The sequence below is a fragment of the Podarcis melisellensis genome (assembly GCF_964234715.1).
Source record: "Podarcis melisellensis genome assembly, chromosome: 7".
Classification (NCBI taxonomy): domain Eukaryota; kingdom Metazoa; phylum Chordata; class Lepidosauria; order Squamata; family Lacertidae; genus Podarcis; species Podarcis melisellensis.
The window spans coordinates 49,506,401-49,522,964 of record NC_138539.1 but is presented as its reverse complement, the minus strand read 5'-3'; the positions used below and the strand labels follow the sequence as shown (position 1 = coordinate 49,522,964).

General features: G+C 38.5%; 1 protein-coding gene across 7 annotated transcripts in view; it reads right to left on the bottom strand.

Annotated features, from left to right (window-relative positions):
* Positions 1 to 3,432: 3,432 nt before the first annotated feature.
* CEP192 (centrosomal protein 192) overlaps positions 3,433 to 16,564 on the bottom strand; it is a 45,402-nt gene continuing 32,270 nt past the window's right edge. For all 7 annotated transcript variants that reach the window (XM_081919302.1, XM_081919301.1, XM_081919305.1 and 4 more), the window contains 13 exons: positions 16,001 to 16,110; positions 14,703 to 14,844; positions 14,086 to 14,255; positions 13,135 to 13,258; positions 12,135 to 12,240; positions 11,132 to 11,333; positions 10,183 to 10,262; positions 9,478 to 9,573; positions 7,190 to 7,309; positions 5,813 to 5,931; positions 5,177 to 5,285; positions 4,648 to 4,706; positions 3,433 to 3,846 (listed from right to left, as the gene is read on the bottom strand). In XM_081919302.1, coding sequence (XP_081775428.1) covers positions 3,711 to 3,846; positions 4,648 to 4,706; positions 5,177 to 5,285; positions 5,813 to 5,931; positions 7,190 to 7,309; positions 9,478 to 9,573; positions 10,183 to 10,262; positions 11,132 to 11,333; positions 12,135 to 12,240; positions 13,135 to 13,258; positions 14,086 to 14,255; positions 14,703 to 14,844; positions 16,001 to 16,110 — 1,573 coding nt within the window. In that variant the 3' untranslated portion in view covers positions 3,433 to 3,710. The remainder of the gene's footprint in view (positions 3,847 to 4,647; positions 4,707 to 5,176; positions 5,286 to 5,812; positions 5,932 to 7,189; positions 7,310 to 9,477; positions 9,574 to 10,182; positions 10,263 to 11,131; positions 11,334 to 12,134; positions 12,241 to 13,134; positions 13,259 to 14,085; positions 14,256 to 14,702; positions 14,845 to 16,000; positions 16,111 to 16,564) is intronic.

Genomic DNA, 16,564 nt, shown 5'->3' with positions numbered 1-16,564 from the left:
TGTATATGCAGTGTTCCTAACCCCACAAGGCATCCTGTTTGGTCAGAGGAAACAGTGCTGAGAATTTGACCCAACTGAATTTGCTACTAGATATTTCTCACTGCAGAGCCATTTAAGGCTTGAATGGATTTTCCAAGGAAACTTTTGTGAAAACGTATTTTTGCGACTCCATTTAGCACAAATATTCCTTGTGGGCTTATAAAACTGTTCCTAACATTTCCTGGCAGTAGATTTTAAATGTTCTGAAAAGAATTGTATTTCACTTTGAATGGGTTATCTGGCACTCGCAACACAAAATAAGCATTTGAATATTTATTGCAAGTATGCAGCATTTTGCAGAGAACACCCAAAGATCTCCACAATTATCTTGTTCCAGCTGTAATATATTAGCAGTAACCTCCTGAACAGACCTTTTGATAAAACAGTTTCTTTAACTTTTCCCCCCCTCCTGAACGCAATTTACTCCCTCATTCACAGCTCTTTGTAGCCATCTAATCTCTCTGTTTATGTCTCTGACACAGCCACAATACTCCATGACTGACATACCTGACAGCTCTGACTAGTGACAGAATGCTCACAATGAAACAGAACTCTATGCAGGATGAGTATTACCTACCGCTAGTCTGGTGGAAATTGGAAATGAAGGTAAGAAAAGAAAGGGACTAGTTTAACCCCCTGCTGTTTTTTCTGCATTGGAGAGGGCTATTTTATTATAATTACTTACCTAATGAACCAATTGTTTATTGAAGACACAGTGCGCTCCTTAGCATTTCAATTTGGATTTTTTAAAAAACGAACACAATAAAGTTTGAAGACTTCTTTCAAAAGCATATTCTGAAGCATAATTTTCTCCTTTCTTTGGCTTTCCAGCCACCTTACAGTTTTTGACAGATGGAACTCAGGTTTACACAGGTGGCAAAGAACCTTTCCAGAACTGATTGAGGAGAGGGCCAACTTCAGGCTTAATTATTATACTTTGTTTTTGGCTTGAACCTTGCGACCCACCAACCAGAACCAGACATAGAATGATGGCACTGTGACAGCGGGGTGGGGGGACGGACTTCTGTACACTTAGAATTAAGAACCATCTTTGATGCTTGCACCAGGAATTTGTTTTTAGGAACAGAACGGATCTCTTAGTCACTGCCTACATAAATACACACTTAATTTTCCTCCAAGCTTTCTTTGTTTCAGCAGCCTAATCTTTTTTCTTTCTTTTTTGAGGACATGTCTTTTTTATTGTCGCTACTGAAAACTACTCCAAGATCTACCAGTAGATCCCAATTTATCTTCTGCCCATCCCTGGATTGGGACATCGGAAAACAGCACAGGTCTGTAACCTGAAGGAAAGCCACTAATAGCCATCAGTTCCATCCACAACAGTAATTAAAACAGGCTCCCTTCCAGATGAAAAGCAAGAAGAGCCCAGTATTCTGACCACTGTTTTAGCTGTGAATCTCTGGAACACAAACAGTACAACGTGGGTCCCTAAAAGTGTTACATATACAGTGGTACCTCAGGTTACATACGCTTCAGGTTACAGACTCCGCTAACCCAGAAATAATACCTCAGGTTAAGAACTTTGCTTCAGGATGAGAACAGAAATCGTGCTCCGGCGGTGCGGCAGCAGCAGGAGGCCCCATTAGCTAAAGTGGTGCTTCAGGTTAAGAACAGTTTCAGGTTAAGTACAGACCTCCGGAACAAATTAAGTACTTAACCCGAGGTACCACTGTATACATTAATAGCAAGAAGCTATGTGGCACATCTTTTTTTGTGTGTTTTATATAATAAAGCAGATTCTGACAGTCATTTCCAACCTATATTACTATATGTTAACTATACTAACAGCATGCTAGTGTCTACCTGGACATGTATACCCTGCTTACAGCCTTCATAAAGCACAGAATTGCTCCAGCCTTTTATGCAAGCTATGCTGAGGGGTCTTCAACTGTCTATCTCCATAACTACTTGTATGGGCTGAAAATGACTGAAGCCCCACCAACCAAAAAATAGTGGTGCAGGAGTGGAACAAGTAACAAAATGGGAGTGGATGGAGGTGGAGTTTAGCAAAACCACTCGGCAATGGCTGACTTAATTCTCTCTTATCAAGTCCTTCTTTTGGCCCAGTGATTTCCTTGTCACATGTAAATTTGTGAACAGTTCCATACTGCTTCTTTATTATGAGCTGCACTGAGGTTATTGCTTTTAAGCATTTGTGTTGCATGGTTGCTACACTGTTTATTATCCCGCACACCACTTGGTGGCCTTCTGGTGTAGGGTGGTCTATACAGTTCTTCATCTGATCTGTTCACCCCACAGCCTAAACCCAGCTACTGTGCGCTAATGGGTGAATAAAGGACCATTTATTTAGAACGAAATGGCAGCAGCAGAGATGAAAGGAACTGAAAAAACAGATACCTTCAACATGTAAGGGTCAGAGACAACCAAAGGGTCCCACTAACAAAAGCCTCTGCAAGGGAGCTGTGCCTGTGTGTGTTTGCAAACGCACATAACTGAACATACTTACAAGTCTCCTCACAGTCAACATTCCTTCATAACATAGCGTTTCTGATCTCTTCCTCCTTCAGAGCTTCTTGTTCAGTGAGAGTTGGAAGTGTTGTGAGCATACATGCACCCAACTCCTCTTTCCCAGTTTAGGTCCTCATGCATTTTTTTGAATGCCTGAATAGGGTTAGTGACTAAACCGTCATCATTTCCTGGTTTGCTTGTCATAGTTGCTTGGAGCAGTTTCAGCTGCATTGCCTGATAGTGGGAATAGAATGCTCAGAGAGGTGTAAATTACTGCACTTTTGACCCCTATGCAAACACTACTAGCAAAAGCTAGCTCGAGAATATGGCCCTGGACCTGAGAGCTATTATAAATAAATAGCTTGCTATGAAGTGATTATTTTCTGTTGCTCTGAAGGAGGTGTTATAGCTGACAGCATTCATGGGATCTTGAAAAACTGTTCATTTCAAGCATGCAGTTATTGGCCAAATTAACAAGAGGTTGCTTACCATTCATAGAATCATAGAGTTGGCAGGGACCCCAAGGGTTATCTAGTCCAACCTTCTGCAATGCAGGAATCCTAACTAAATCATCCATGACAGATGACCATCTAACCTCTGTTTATGAGTTGTATTTCTTAGCTCAATTCCCATTAGGCTGAAGTCACAATGTGTTTCCTGAACTCAGTAGGCAAACCAGAAACTATACCTCAGTAGATTTTGAGCTCTAAGCAGCTTTAAACACTATTCATCATAACAAACCTAGTGCAAATTTATTAAAGCAAACCAGGATTCACTTTTGAGCCACGCAATAGAGGAAGGGATTTGCAGAAAATTTTAACTCTTTTTCTACTGGAATATAGAGCTGGATAGAAACAGGTAAGCCACATGGAGTTTAGTGATAGGTGCTGTAAAGCGGACAAGAATTTAGTGGAAAACTTTATTTTTAAAAAAAACATGTTTAAAAACACAGTGTCATTTGTAAAGTCATAATCAATACAAAAATAAGACACAACGCTGCTTTCAACAGCCAAAGTGCAGTAGTGTAAGTTGCATGATAACATACAAAATTACTTTATTTAAAATTACAAGCACCTCCATTTCCTACAAAATAGTCTGTGTACAACAACAAAAAAGAACCTGTCATTCAATAATTTAGTTGTGAATTCATCGCGTACTGAAAACAGTAGCTCTTTAAACTACTATTCCGCCAAACCCTCACCAATGAGCTGAATGGTAAGAGTGCCACTTTTGTCTGTCTCTACCATCAATAAGCCTTTGAAAGTGCCTGCTGATACTGGCTTGAACTGTACTGGTAAGTTGCAGTAGTGGTGACATCTGCAAGAGACAAGTTTACAACAGTTAGACAATTCCTTAACAGGCTGCTTCAGTTTGAGAGTTCTAGAGAAACGTCTGTTAAGTACTGTAGCTTTTTACCATCTTTTTGGGAGCTCTGTAGGTCTGCAAGAGCCAGAAGAAAGTTCACTTGCTAACTGGCCAGAATATTGCAGTCAGTGGCATAATATTGTGTGTGGAGTTCAAACTGGTTTATCAATCATTATGGATTATTAACTGTTACCATTATTACATTTCTATCCCACTTACCTCCCAAAGGAGGCTAGGGCAGCAAATAACAAAGCAGCAAAACAATACAACTAAAATTAAAAAAAATTAAGTATTTACAAACTTTATGAATATGTAAGAACATTTAAAAGTCTCTTTGTGTCTTTGATCTTTAACATCAGCATAACCAAGAAACTTAAGCCATTCTAGAAAATGTGTGTACAGGACACACAGGCATTTACTTTGAGTGTCTCCAGTGCCACAACCACATGGGCTATGCAAGGGTATCAAGACAAATGTTCTAGAGCAGCCTTTTTCAACCTGTGGGTCCCCAGATGTTGTTGAACTACAACTCCCATCACCCCTAGCTAGCAAGGCCAGAGCTCAGGGATGATGGGAGTTGTAGTCCAACAATATCTGGGGACCCACAGGCTGAGAACCGCTGTTCTAGAGACAGTCAACATGGTGCTCCCCAGATCTTGTTTAATGACAACTCCCATTCACACCAGCACGGCCAATACTCATCCTCCTAATCCAGGTAAAAGTTGAAGCTTTAGAACATTTCAGTTCACTTACCTCAAAGTATAATGGGAATGTTTGATGTAAAAAGGCTCTCTGGGACATCTGAACTTCAGCTGCAATTTAACAAGAAATGGTTAAGACAATTCAGGTTACTATATTCATTAAAAACTAAGCACATAGTTCCCCAGAGTTCAGCAATAAGATAAACCTGCATCCCAGTATATCTTTTAACAAAAAGGACTGCATCCAAAACAGTTAAGCTTGCTTAAAACCCACTCCCAACTTTGCTGGATTTAGACCAGAAAAGGTTTGTAGTCTTTAAGCTTTTATTATTTGGTCAACGATCAATCCACAGCACAGGTTCCAAGATTGGGATTTACATTCAATATAGTGTACAATTTTAAAATGAAAGGTAATTAGTGTTCAGCTGAAAATGAGATGAATGATGGGAAGTGAATGACCAGAAAACAAACATTGGTAGAAAGAAATTTAGGCCGAAATCTACTATCAGGAATTAGATGCTAAGGAGTAAGAGTTATTATATAAACACATCTTGAAACAATACTATTAATTCTATATATACCTTGTTTGAAAAGGAAGAATAATTCCTCACAGTAATTTTCAGTGTACTGGATTCACCAATTCTAGTCGGAGGAAACTTATAAATGTCTTCCTGGGCATGTACCCCCTTCCTGTTTTTGAAAGAGAAATGTAAAAGTACAGTCGAACAATCATGTCTATTATATCTGTGTTAGTAATATTCTTGTAATGTATTTCTTTGAAAGCAAAGAATCAACATTTGGCACATTGTTGGAACCGCAACTGGATAGTATCTTTCCTAGAGAGTCCCACCAAACCCACTTTACTGTTTAGTTTTAGGAATCCTATGAAAATGCATTTTGCAAACATTCTGTAATATTGTTGGGTGCGGGTTCTTTGATAACTCATTGTTGCTATAATTTTTTGCCTGAAGCTATTTACTGTAAAAATAAGCGAACCATCTGCTAGCCATCTAAGCCAGCTGGAGTTCCTTGGAAGAGGGTGGGATAAAAAGGAAATAAAATGGATTTCACTTCAGCATAGGAAAGAATATCACTCTCAGTTTTTCCTTTGAAGCTGAATCACCTTACGTCACGTAAGCAACAATGATCAAGTTTTACTTTGTTGATGATGAAAGAGTAGACATATGGCTTATTTAAAAAAAATCATTTTCACATACCACATTTTGTGTTCAGAGCTATTAGGGTAATCTCTTCTTAGGGTCACATCTCGAACGCTGACTTTTACTAAAGCAGCTGTGGAATCTTCATTTTTTAAATCTTCATTTCCTAAGATACCCTGATGCAAGAAACATCTGAAGTTATAAATTAGTATTAGCTCCCTGAACTACGATGAACATTTTCACACAGAAGTGAAAAATTAAATTCATTACTTTGAGAAGGACTACTTTTGTTGTCAAAAACAATTCTAGTGTTGAGGCAGATACACTACTAAGTGAAGATTTCACTTACTACATATGTCACTTGTAGGCTGACAATATTACAAAACTCTTCAGGCCATTGTACTGAGTAGAAAAAATGTACCATTGAAGAATCATGAGTGCAGAAGCAGGTTCAAAGTAGCACAGTTCAGCACTTATTATTGTTATCTTGTTGTTTTTCCTTCTCTGTCTGACTTGTAAGGGAGGACTTGCTCAAACAGAATGGAAGTAGCAGAATAAAGAACAGGAACCTGTGACCATTCACTAACTAGGCATAAGCAAGACTGGCTTTTAGGAGGTATTTTCTAACTCAACATCTAGCTGAATCATCTAATGCAGAGGTGGAGAAAGCTGACATCCTCCAGATGTTACATTTCAACTATCATCAACTACTGGATGGAGATGAGGTAATCCAACAACATTTGAAGGACCACGGATTCTCCAATCCTGTTCTTGGACCTGCCCATAAAAAGCAAGTCTAGAGTGAGAGACTAGGGTGTTGTCCGCTGTTTCAAGGAACTCTTCTCGTGAGAGTTTTGCAGGTAAACTGAGAGTTTGTTTAGACCCTGGGTGAGAACCGAAAAGCTAAGGGGAGGGTGTGTCAGAAGGAAAATGTGCATAGATAGATAGATGATAGACAGAATAGATAAAACTTTCTATTAATGTAACATTTTAATATGTATTTTTGCAATATTTGCTTAAGATGTCTGTTGTTACTTCTTTTTTGTCTACCGCTTAGATATATTTTTAATATATTAAGTGATACAGAAATTAAATAATCAATCTAATCTAATCTAGTGGCTGGAGACAAAAGCACCTAGTGCTTTGGGACCTTTTTGCTATGTGTATGTCTCCTCAGAGATACTTTGTCTGGAAACAGGTACAAAGCATTTAGTATAAAGCTACAAAAGTTGTTTAACTCCTGTATGCTTTAAGCATTTAGATTAGACAAGAATATTATTATTATGAGGGTTCTTTTGTATGGAGGCTAGCCAAATGATGAGACTACACAAATGATGAAATGACAATGTTTCACATTACATTTCAACAGGGAATGAAACCTTGTTGAGTTTTAATCTCTAATAAATAAAATAATGATTTCATTCATATACTCACCATTCCACAAAACTGAAGTCTGTGTTTGTCTTTCAAGTGAGATTCGTGAAGTGGGTGACACTCGAGATCCCAGAACTGAGAATAGTGTCCTCTGTCTCTAGGTAAAAAGGTGACTACAACCTATGAAGAAAGTAAGTTAGAGAATAAATTCTTTTCCAAATCTGACTGAATCGACAGCCGTTTCTTTTGTGTCTGTCAGAGTTGGCGAAAGTGCTATTCCAATCTATGTAATGTCACTGACACTACCTGGACTGCTGATACAAGACCAACCCCCGGGGCCAATATTAACAAGGTATAAGTTCCTTATCCAATTTATGTAGGTTCCCCAATGCTCCTGAATGATTAGTTCTACCCATGGGCCTCCAGAAGGAGGGCAGTTGCTCCCCTCCAGAGGAACCATAATTCCTGGATTTCTATCACTGTCAGCTTTCATATTGAAAAATACAGTTTCTAGAACTTGTAAAGCCTGATATACTATTTTTCCTAATTTTTGTGAGAAACTAGCCTGCACCCCTCTTTCAATATTTCACTTTGTGCCCTCTCACCCTGCCCCCTTCCACAGATCCTGAGGATGCCCATGGTTGTACTCATTTAACCATAATCCTTTTGATTATGTATGACCACTTAGGTAATATCTGGTGCAGCACAACATCTGGGAAATGGGAAGTCTTTACTAAAATTCCCAGAGAGAAGCATGAATTCCTGTTAAAGAGGGCAGAAGGAAGATACAGTGGTACCTCGGGTTACATACGCTTCAGGTTACGTACGCTTCAGGTTACAGACTCTGCTAACCCAGAAATAGTACCTCGGGTTAAGAACTTTGCTTCAGGATGAGAACAGAAATCATGTGGCAGCAGCAGGAGGCCCTAATAGCTTAAGTGGTGCTTCAGGTTAAGAACAGTTTCAGGTTAAGAACAGACCTCCAGAACGAATTAAGTACTTAACCTGAGGTACCACTGTACTATCCTTCAGCAGATACCAGCCCATGAGCTCAGAGGAATGGTCAATAACTAGTAGATTCCTCCTTCAATTTCTGGGGAAGCTGGAAGATGAACCTTCGTTAAGACAGCTCTATCAGTGTTCAGCCCTGCCTCTAGGTTCACCTGACGAGATTTCCTGAAGCACAGTGACTCAGAGAAAAGAAGTTTCCCAAGCGAAATATAAGGGGAGAATCGAGGGGCAATTTATCCTTCACCTTTCCATTTAAAAAAATCCAAACCAAGGATTACAATAAGATCAGATAAACACAAGAGACAAAAGTTGATTAAAATGTCAGCTAGTTACAAACATCAATTAGAAATACGTATTAAAACACAGAACAACTGAGCAAAACAATTCAGCCCAGCATGCCAATTGCCTGTTTAAATAAAAAGGTGTTTGCCTGTTGATGGCAGGCCATCAATCAGTGTGGGGAGGGGAAAGGCAGACAAGCATTCTTAGTAGTCTTTTATGAATGATTTTCAAGGTACAAAGAGAGAGAATATTGAATGTTAACTTTTGCTTTGTAAACAAGCAGCTGATTTTTTATTTTTATTTCACTGTATTTAGTAACTGGTTCATCAGGTAAGGCAAGAAATAATGTGAGAGACACCATGTTCTTGGCATGCCAGCAATGGGGGGGGGGGGGAGGAGAGCAAAGGCAATGGAATAGCAACACAAAGTAAAAGTTAGATTGATCAGAGGATCAACTTTCTATTCAGCAATGCCTTGAGATTACAGCTCTAGGACAATGCAGCCTTCAACATCCATCTGACACCCATTCTTGTTACTGGAGTTTGTAGTTTACCTGCTTTCACAACCATTCCCACAAGCAGTATGAGTCACTAGTATGTCCTTTTTTCCTATGAAAAGTGTCACTTTCTAGCTCAGGAAGTAATTCACAATTGTGAGGGGAGTGTGGAAGAGATCCTGAATGATCTGATAAGCCCCCCTCCTGCCTTGTATGACTACAAATTCAAATGAACTAGGTCTACGAATTTATGTCATGTGACACTGCACATGCAGAGTAGGTGAAGTCAACCCATATCTCAAAGTTAATTCTTCACAGTATACTCTGAGAAAAGCAAGTTTCTTCAAGCAGAACTGAACAGTATTGTGTAATCTTGATACTATTTTTTCAATTTCTTTAGATTTTTTCAAGATGGATTCTTGAGTAGAAGCCTGACTTCATTTCACAAAAATGCTGTTGTTATAGCCTAGAACATTTGAAGCATTAACTGATTTTTCTTTGATGGAAGACAAACAGAAGTGCAGTGTATTAAGATGAAAACACAGTCAATGTGACTTACCTTTTCTTCCCCATGAGCTTTAAGAATACCAGAAAGCAATGAACATCGAAAAGCAGTATATGTGGCCCTGTAAACCTCTCCACTGTCATCTAAGCCCTGAAAGGAAATTATTAAACAGAAACACTAGTTTTACAAAGCAGCCTTGGAACATGTGCAAGTGAAGTGGGTTTTAATTGGAAACTGGGTGGTGTTCAATTAGGTTTTTCTCAGAGTAGACCCATTTGAATTAATGATCAAGACTCAGTTAGGACTCTTAACTCAGAAGGATACTCCAAGAAAAACTTAGATGAATACCACCCATTAACGTGGAAGTTGTTAATTTCACTATCTAATGATTTCATAAAAACGATTTTCCAGTTTGTTCTCCAACACCTCCACTGTGAATCTACAGTTGAGATCACTAGAAATTTTACCTGTGTCCAGCACTTGTCTGTCTATACGATCTGAATAAAAACCAGAGTATGCACATTTGTCTATCTACTACAAGTTGAGGGTAAGCAAACCAGATCAGAAAGATTTTTTAAAAAAATGTTTGAATTTTCAGTGTTGCTTTTGAAACTTATTTTCCAATATTTTTCTTCCGTCAGACGATCTCTATTTGCATGTTCATGTCAGGCCAGGTCTGTTTAGATGCAAAGATTACAGAATATATAACCTGATCTTTTAAAGACAGTGTGTGTTTGTTTTTCCAGATTTTTTACTCACCTTGATGTAAGGCGGTGCAAAAGATGACAATAGCCACTTCACATTTGCATCTCCATTATTTTCAATCTCTATGTACTTTTCTGGAAGAAGTAGTGCAGGCAAGTAATGTAAGTAACAGTTATTCATCATCACCATCATCAAACCTTTTATTGGCATCACATACAAACATCCATAGCAAGTAACAGTTATTCTAATAAGGGCCTGTGAAGGATTTGGATCTTGTTTGCACGGACTGTGAGATAGTATATGGGAATGATTATCCTCCTTGTCTATTCATTTGGGGGTTATAGAATTAACTTGTGAAGCCTGGCACTGCCCGGGGGCTTAGCTAGGAAGAGAGAATTTCGTTACAGACAAGGAGTGTGGCAGGTCTCTTGGCTGAGAGGCTCCATGAGGTCCTATAGCCTGGAATGGAAGAAGCTGTGACTGGTAGTCAGGCTAGAGGTTTCTTAGATCAAGGGGATCTCTGTTGACGAGGCAAAGACTTTTTAACCTGGAAAACACATGCTACTCAAGAGTAACATTCTTCTGAGAGTCCAGTGAGTTGAGGAGCTTCTTAAGTTCAGAGACAGTGGAAGACATATTAATCTACTTTATTTTGTTCCAAAAGGAACATATTAATTAGCAATTACTTATAACATTTGGTCAGGAGTGATCTTATTTATAGTCTTCTATAAAAAGGACTTTAAAGTGCTGCAAGATTGAGATGAATTACATGGAAAATAATGAAATTAATACAACTTCAGTTTGGAAACCTGCACACTTTCCAATTTGTTATTGGCTTAGTGTTATGTGTGAACTGTGTGAATGTGAATTTCAAGACTGCGGGTAGCTTGCTTCCATGCATGGCCAGTCATGCTTGTGTCACTGAAGTAATACATGTTTCGTTTTCACCATTAGAAAACATTTTACTCAAAAAGATACTAGTCATACGCAAGACTGACGTTACCTGAGCTTTCCCCAGACTTTGTTTCAGGAAAAAACACAGTCCGATTCTTTACTTCAAGTTTTGTCGAAGATGGCTTTTGAAGTGGCCTTATGTGCATAATAGGAAGCTCAGGCTGTTGATGATGAACACCTGCTTTGGCAACTGGTGAAACCGTTTCAGATTGCTTCTCAGAGATATTTTCCTGAATTTGGACCCTAACAAGCTATGCACAAGAAAGAAACGAAATCATAGTATTTTGCAGTTACTGGTCTCAAGTTAATCTTACAGTTATCTCCCAGACTGGCTGGCCAGTGCATATGCTCAAACCTGTTTTGTAACCAAGGACTCAAAAGCAAGGTGAAAATATTAAATGTAAGAGAAAATGTAACACATACATCTCTTAAACTTTTAAAACAACTTCCATACAAGAGCATAAGTTGTCCAACACTTGAAGAAATGCATTTCCCACTTTTCAACACATTTCCAAGACAACTTACAATTATTAAACAGATATATTAGCACACACAATTTAAAAGAGCAAAAGTGACCAGAGATAAAACAAACATTTAACTGGACACGCCTTCAACAGAAACTACCAATGGATTTGAGTTCTGCTGGCAAATATAGTTGGACAAATACAATAAGGGAGCAGACTACTATTATATTAAGGTATTTTGCTATTTTATGCAATTTAAAAATAAGAAATAAAAATTAACCAACCAATCAACAAAAGAGAAAGAGATGGAACACACACTTATGCCTGCCTAATATCATATATGGGAGGCACAAAGAGAAAACCCTCTGAGGCCAGGCACAATCCTATAGAAGCAGGTTATTCCTCAGGTAAACTGACCCCAAGCAATTGTTCATTTACTCCCATAACTGCAAACTTAATCTAGGAAATGCAAACTACTCCCTTTAAAGCAATAGATGAAAGCTTAACCAACAACATGAAATTAGTTTTCTAAAACCAAGGCATTTGGCAAAATTTTCATAACCTTAGACACTTATTTAAGCCACTTACTTTTTGTCCATTATCACAATGTACATAAATAAGGCCACTCCATGGAAAGATGGATTTCTTTTCTGCGAGTGATGGATTTGGACTCACATAAATTGAAATGTTGCTTCTAGAAATAAGACGTCCAGTGCATTAATTTTAATGTGCTAAATGAAATCAATGTTTCATTATTAGATCTAGTTACTGTTCTTCTTGACATTTTTGTACACAATAGATGAAATTTTAGTATTTTATTAATTTAATCTGAGGAATTGCAAACCCACGCCTATCTACAAGTCTAGCTTCATAAAGACAAGGGAAAACTCACAGAGTGATGTTTCAATCACCAGTGCACCTGCCATGTACACGGGGCTAGGATTATTAGGTCCATGATACAACACTATCAGAAACAAAATATCAAGTGGGGTGACAATATCCTTGCCAACTGTATAACTATTATTGTGATAGGTGCAATATATCAGCTTCAGATCATATGGTTGCAGCATTTTTCATAGAAGACTATGAAATCATATGTGAGAGAGGCTCTAACTTTAAGTTATTTAAATGTATCATAGTATTGTCAGCTCATAAAAAAACTGAAATACATTGCTAACTCAATCTGAATCATATGTCTTGTATACGTACAGTATTAATTTTTTCTGTGCTAACCACAAATACTTTAGGTTATCCCTAAGAATTAAAGGTTTTTCTCAGCATAAATAAAAACAAGGCTGTTTATTCTTTTAGGAAAGAAAAGCTTGACACTATGGACATAGCCAGAAGCTCTTTTCACAACTGTACAAAGATTCCTTCCCTTTCACCTTCATGCTATCTCAAGAGCTGGATGTAATCAGACTGACAGTGCAATCCTATACAATGGCACTGAGATGTAAGCCCCACTGAATTCTACAGAAACTAGTTGTGCATAAGTGGATATAGGATTGCAACCTTACTCACTGCAAAGCACGGTTTTCAAATATATATGGAGTCATGTGGAAAAGTAATGAACAATGGAAGTACTTACCCTGGTTCAATAGTTCCATGCTGAGGTGTTACTGTCAGACAGTGAGCAGGCCACGATAGCTCAAATGTCAATGACCTGTTTGAGTTGTTACTTATTTGTGCATGTTTAGTAATCGCAGCTCCACCTTTTGAGATAAGAATTGCATGAATTCTCAGTTATCTTATAATACATTTAAGTGCTATTTACAAAGCATTAACAACTTCCAAACTTACACATGCAGTAATGAATCAAAGGCTTCTACATAATACAGCTATAGGAAAAGAGCATGTATTACTTTATTGATATCTAAATAGTGGGTTGGGAGTTACTTTGGAAAGTGGAAACTTTACAACCACTGACTAGGCTGCCAGCAACTGATTTGTTACCAACATTGAAACAAGGAATCTTTTACTTACTTGTAACAAATTAGAACTACAGCCATACCTTGGTTCTTGAACGGAATCGGTTCCCAAATTCCGATCAACTTCCAAAAACATTCAAAAACCAAAACGCGGCTTCTGATTGGCTGCAGGAGCTTCCTGCACTCAATCAGAAGCTGCGTCCAACGTTTGGCTTCCAAAATATGTTCACAAACCGAAACACTCACTTCCAGGTTTGTGGCATTCAGGAGCCAAAACGCTCAAGTCAGTAGGCAATCCAGAACCAAGGTATGACTGTAACAAGCAGATCTGTAAAACACAGAAAATCCCACTGAAAGTTTCTAGGTAAGCTTTTGAAGTCATCTCTGCTACAGAAATAAATTCTCTTAATTCCAGAATTTATGCATCATGATTAGTTTAACAACAGAGTTCTATATACATGGAGAAATATTCCCAAACCCAAACAAATTCAGTTTATTATTGTGTCTCACAGTAATACTATCTATCACATAACAATCCTAAGCAATGTATAGGTTACAAATATCATGGTGAATATTTTTAACAGCTCTTGAAACGTGTGGAAATAACATACTTTGAGAAGGAGCAGTGAGAATTAGAAATTCAGGCTGAAGAGTCCAGTTTTCCTTAGAAACAAGCTTATTTTCATCAATGCTATCAGCATTTGATGACAATGCACAACCATGAGGTCCTTTAACAGGTAGTACATCCAAAGTCATATTGGATTTCTCAGGAACACCAGGTCTATGAAACAGAGAAAGAGCAGTTCAACACCAAATACTAGGAAACGAGACAAGAGAAGCAAATATCAGAGTATAAAACTTGCCTTCTAAAAGAAAATAAAAAACCCTTGCCTTACTTAGCCTTAGCCAGAGTTTCTGAAAGATAAAAACTGATAAAAGCAATTAAAAGTTAGCAGATGAATTTAGTATTCTGAAAATGATTTTCAGTTCCAACATAACCTTTCCCCTATGTATTACTCCACAGGAATCATATCAACACCCAAAACCACCAAGAAAGATTATATACAAGCCCCAGTCACTGAAGTAGTCCAGTCAGGTAACTACACATTATGACCTAATTTCAGAGTCTTTTAATTCGTATTTTTGTTGGAATATTCAAAGTTTACCAAGTTAGAGGAACTGCTTACCAGTATTTCAGAAAATACTAAAAAATGACAAATAAAATTACCTCTCTAGTGCTACACGATGCACTGAAGATGGCTTGATATTGAAAGCAGAACTACTGAAGGCATTAACTGCCGAAACAATAATCCTTCTCATGTTCATGAAAAAGTACTGGATATCAAACGAATGTTGTGGAAGATCATATACTAGAGAAGACATTTAAAAATCAAAAGCAAAGCTGGATTAATGAAACAAACTGCAGTATTTACTGAAGATTCGTGACTGATGACAGACTAATCAACTGGGTTATTACCGTCTTTACATACAGTAATTGCATTCCTGGACCTTTTCAAATTCTTTATAAGTTAAGAGAGAAAATGGACATAGTCCATCACCAGCCTCCCAGCAGATACACAAGGATACACAAATTCCCACTGATTTCAAATGGAACTTCCAAATATGTACCTTTAGGATAAAAGCTAATGTTGTAAAGGTGACATGAATGATGCAAGCTTCAGAAAAGTATTAAAAAGTTAGAGCTAGAATTAGAGCAAGATCAAGCAACTACTGCTGCCAAAGGCAGATGAAAAGGGAATCCTAAATAGCATTGAAGGAATGACAATGGGAGATGGGAGGGAGGAGGGATTTGCTATGGAGAAGACAGAGATGGCTGCATGGTTGATTTCTCAACCAGTATTGGACAGTGAGATGGGCTGCTCACTTGACTTCTGGCAGGTCGCATAGGTGTTGCTTCCTGGGAGGGTAAGGAGGCTGTGAGGTCTGGGGACATAAACGGCAGCAACGTGATGGACTAGAGGTCAGGTGAGAAGCACTGCACCACCACAATATTCCCTACTATCAACCATGTTAAAAACAACCGAGCTGCACTAGCGCCTGTATTATGATAACCAGATTGCAAGAATATAATCATATGAATAAGGGAAAGTGGTAAAGGTAAAGGTAAAGGGACCCCTGACCATTAGGTCCAGTTGCAGATGACTCTGGGGTTGTGGTGCTCATCTCGCTTTATTGGCCAAGGGAGCCGGCGTACAGCTGCCAGGTCATGTGGCCAGCATGACTAAGCTGCTTCTGGCAAACCAGAGCAGCGCACGGAAATGCCGTTTACCTTCCTGCCAGAGCAGTACCTATTTATGTACTTGCACTATGACGTGCTTTCGAACTGCTAAGTTGGCAGGAACAGGGACCGAGCAATGGGAGCTCACCCCGTCACGGGGATTCAAACCGCCGAACTTCTGATCAGCAGGGAAAGTGGTAGTGAAAGCTAAATTTGAAATACATCTAAAGAATGGCGAGAAATCAAATATACAAACAAGTAGATATTCTCAGGGTGGTCAAGCTTACCTTCAGTCACCAGCTCTTCCCCAAGGAATTCTTCATCAAACTTTACATTTATCACAGGATTATTAGCAGGAAGCATTTTTTGCACTTGCTCTGGATTTTGCTGTACAGCTCTGAGTAGACAATTGAGAGTTTTCAGGTCTCATTAACGTTATGAAGAAGCATTTAACAAAGACACTAAAATACTCTGTAAAGCATTCAATCCAATTACCCCACTTTAAAAGCATTTATGCACTGCAGTGTGCTTAGGGACTACATCTGATCAGCTTCTTATTCCCAATGAGAAACATAACAAACATAACTCAATCATCCTTCCACAAATGTGTCCAAAAGTTTCCTTCCAGCAATCATCTGCCCCAGATGTCTAGTATGCTGGTTAAAGAACCACACAGAGTTAGAACTCTGGAATCTTGCCTTCCACTGGTCTGTGGAGAGTCCAACTACTACTGATTTGTCTGCACATAACAGAGGACAAAGGGGAGGGGAGAAGCAGCACTGACAATGACCACATATAATGGCCTGCTACTAACAACAGAGAAAGTTTATGGGCCCACAAACATTGTGCCC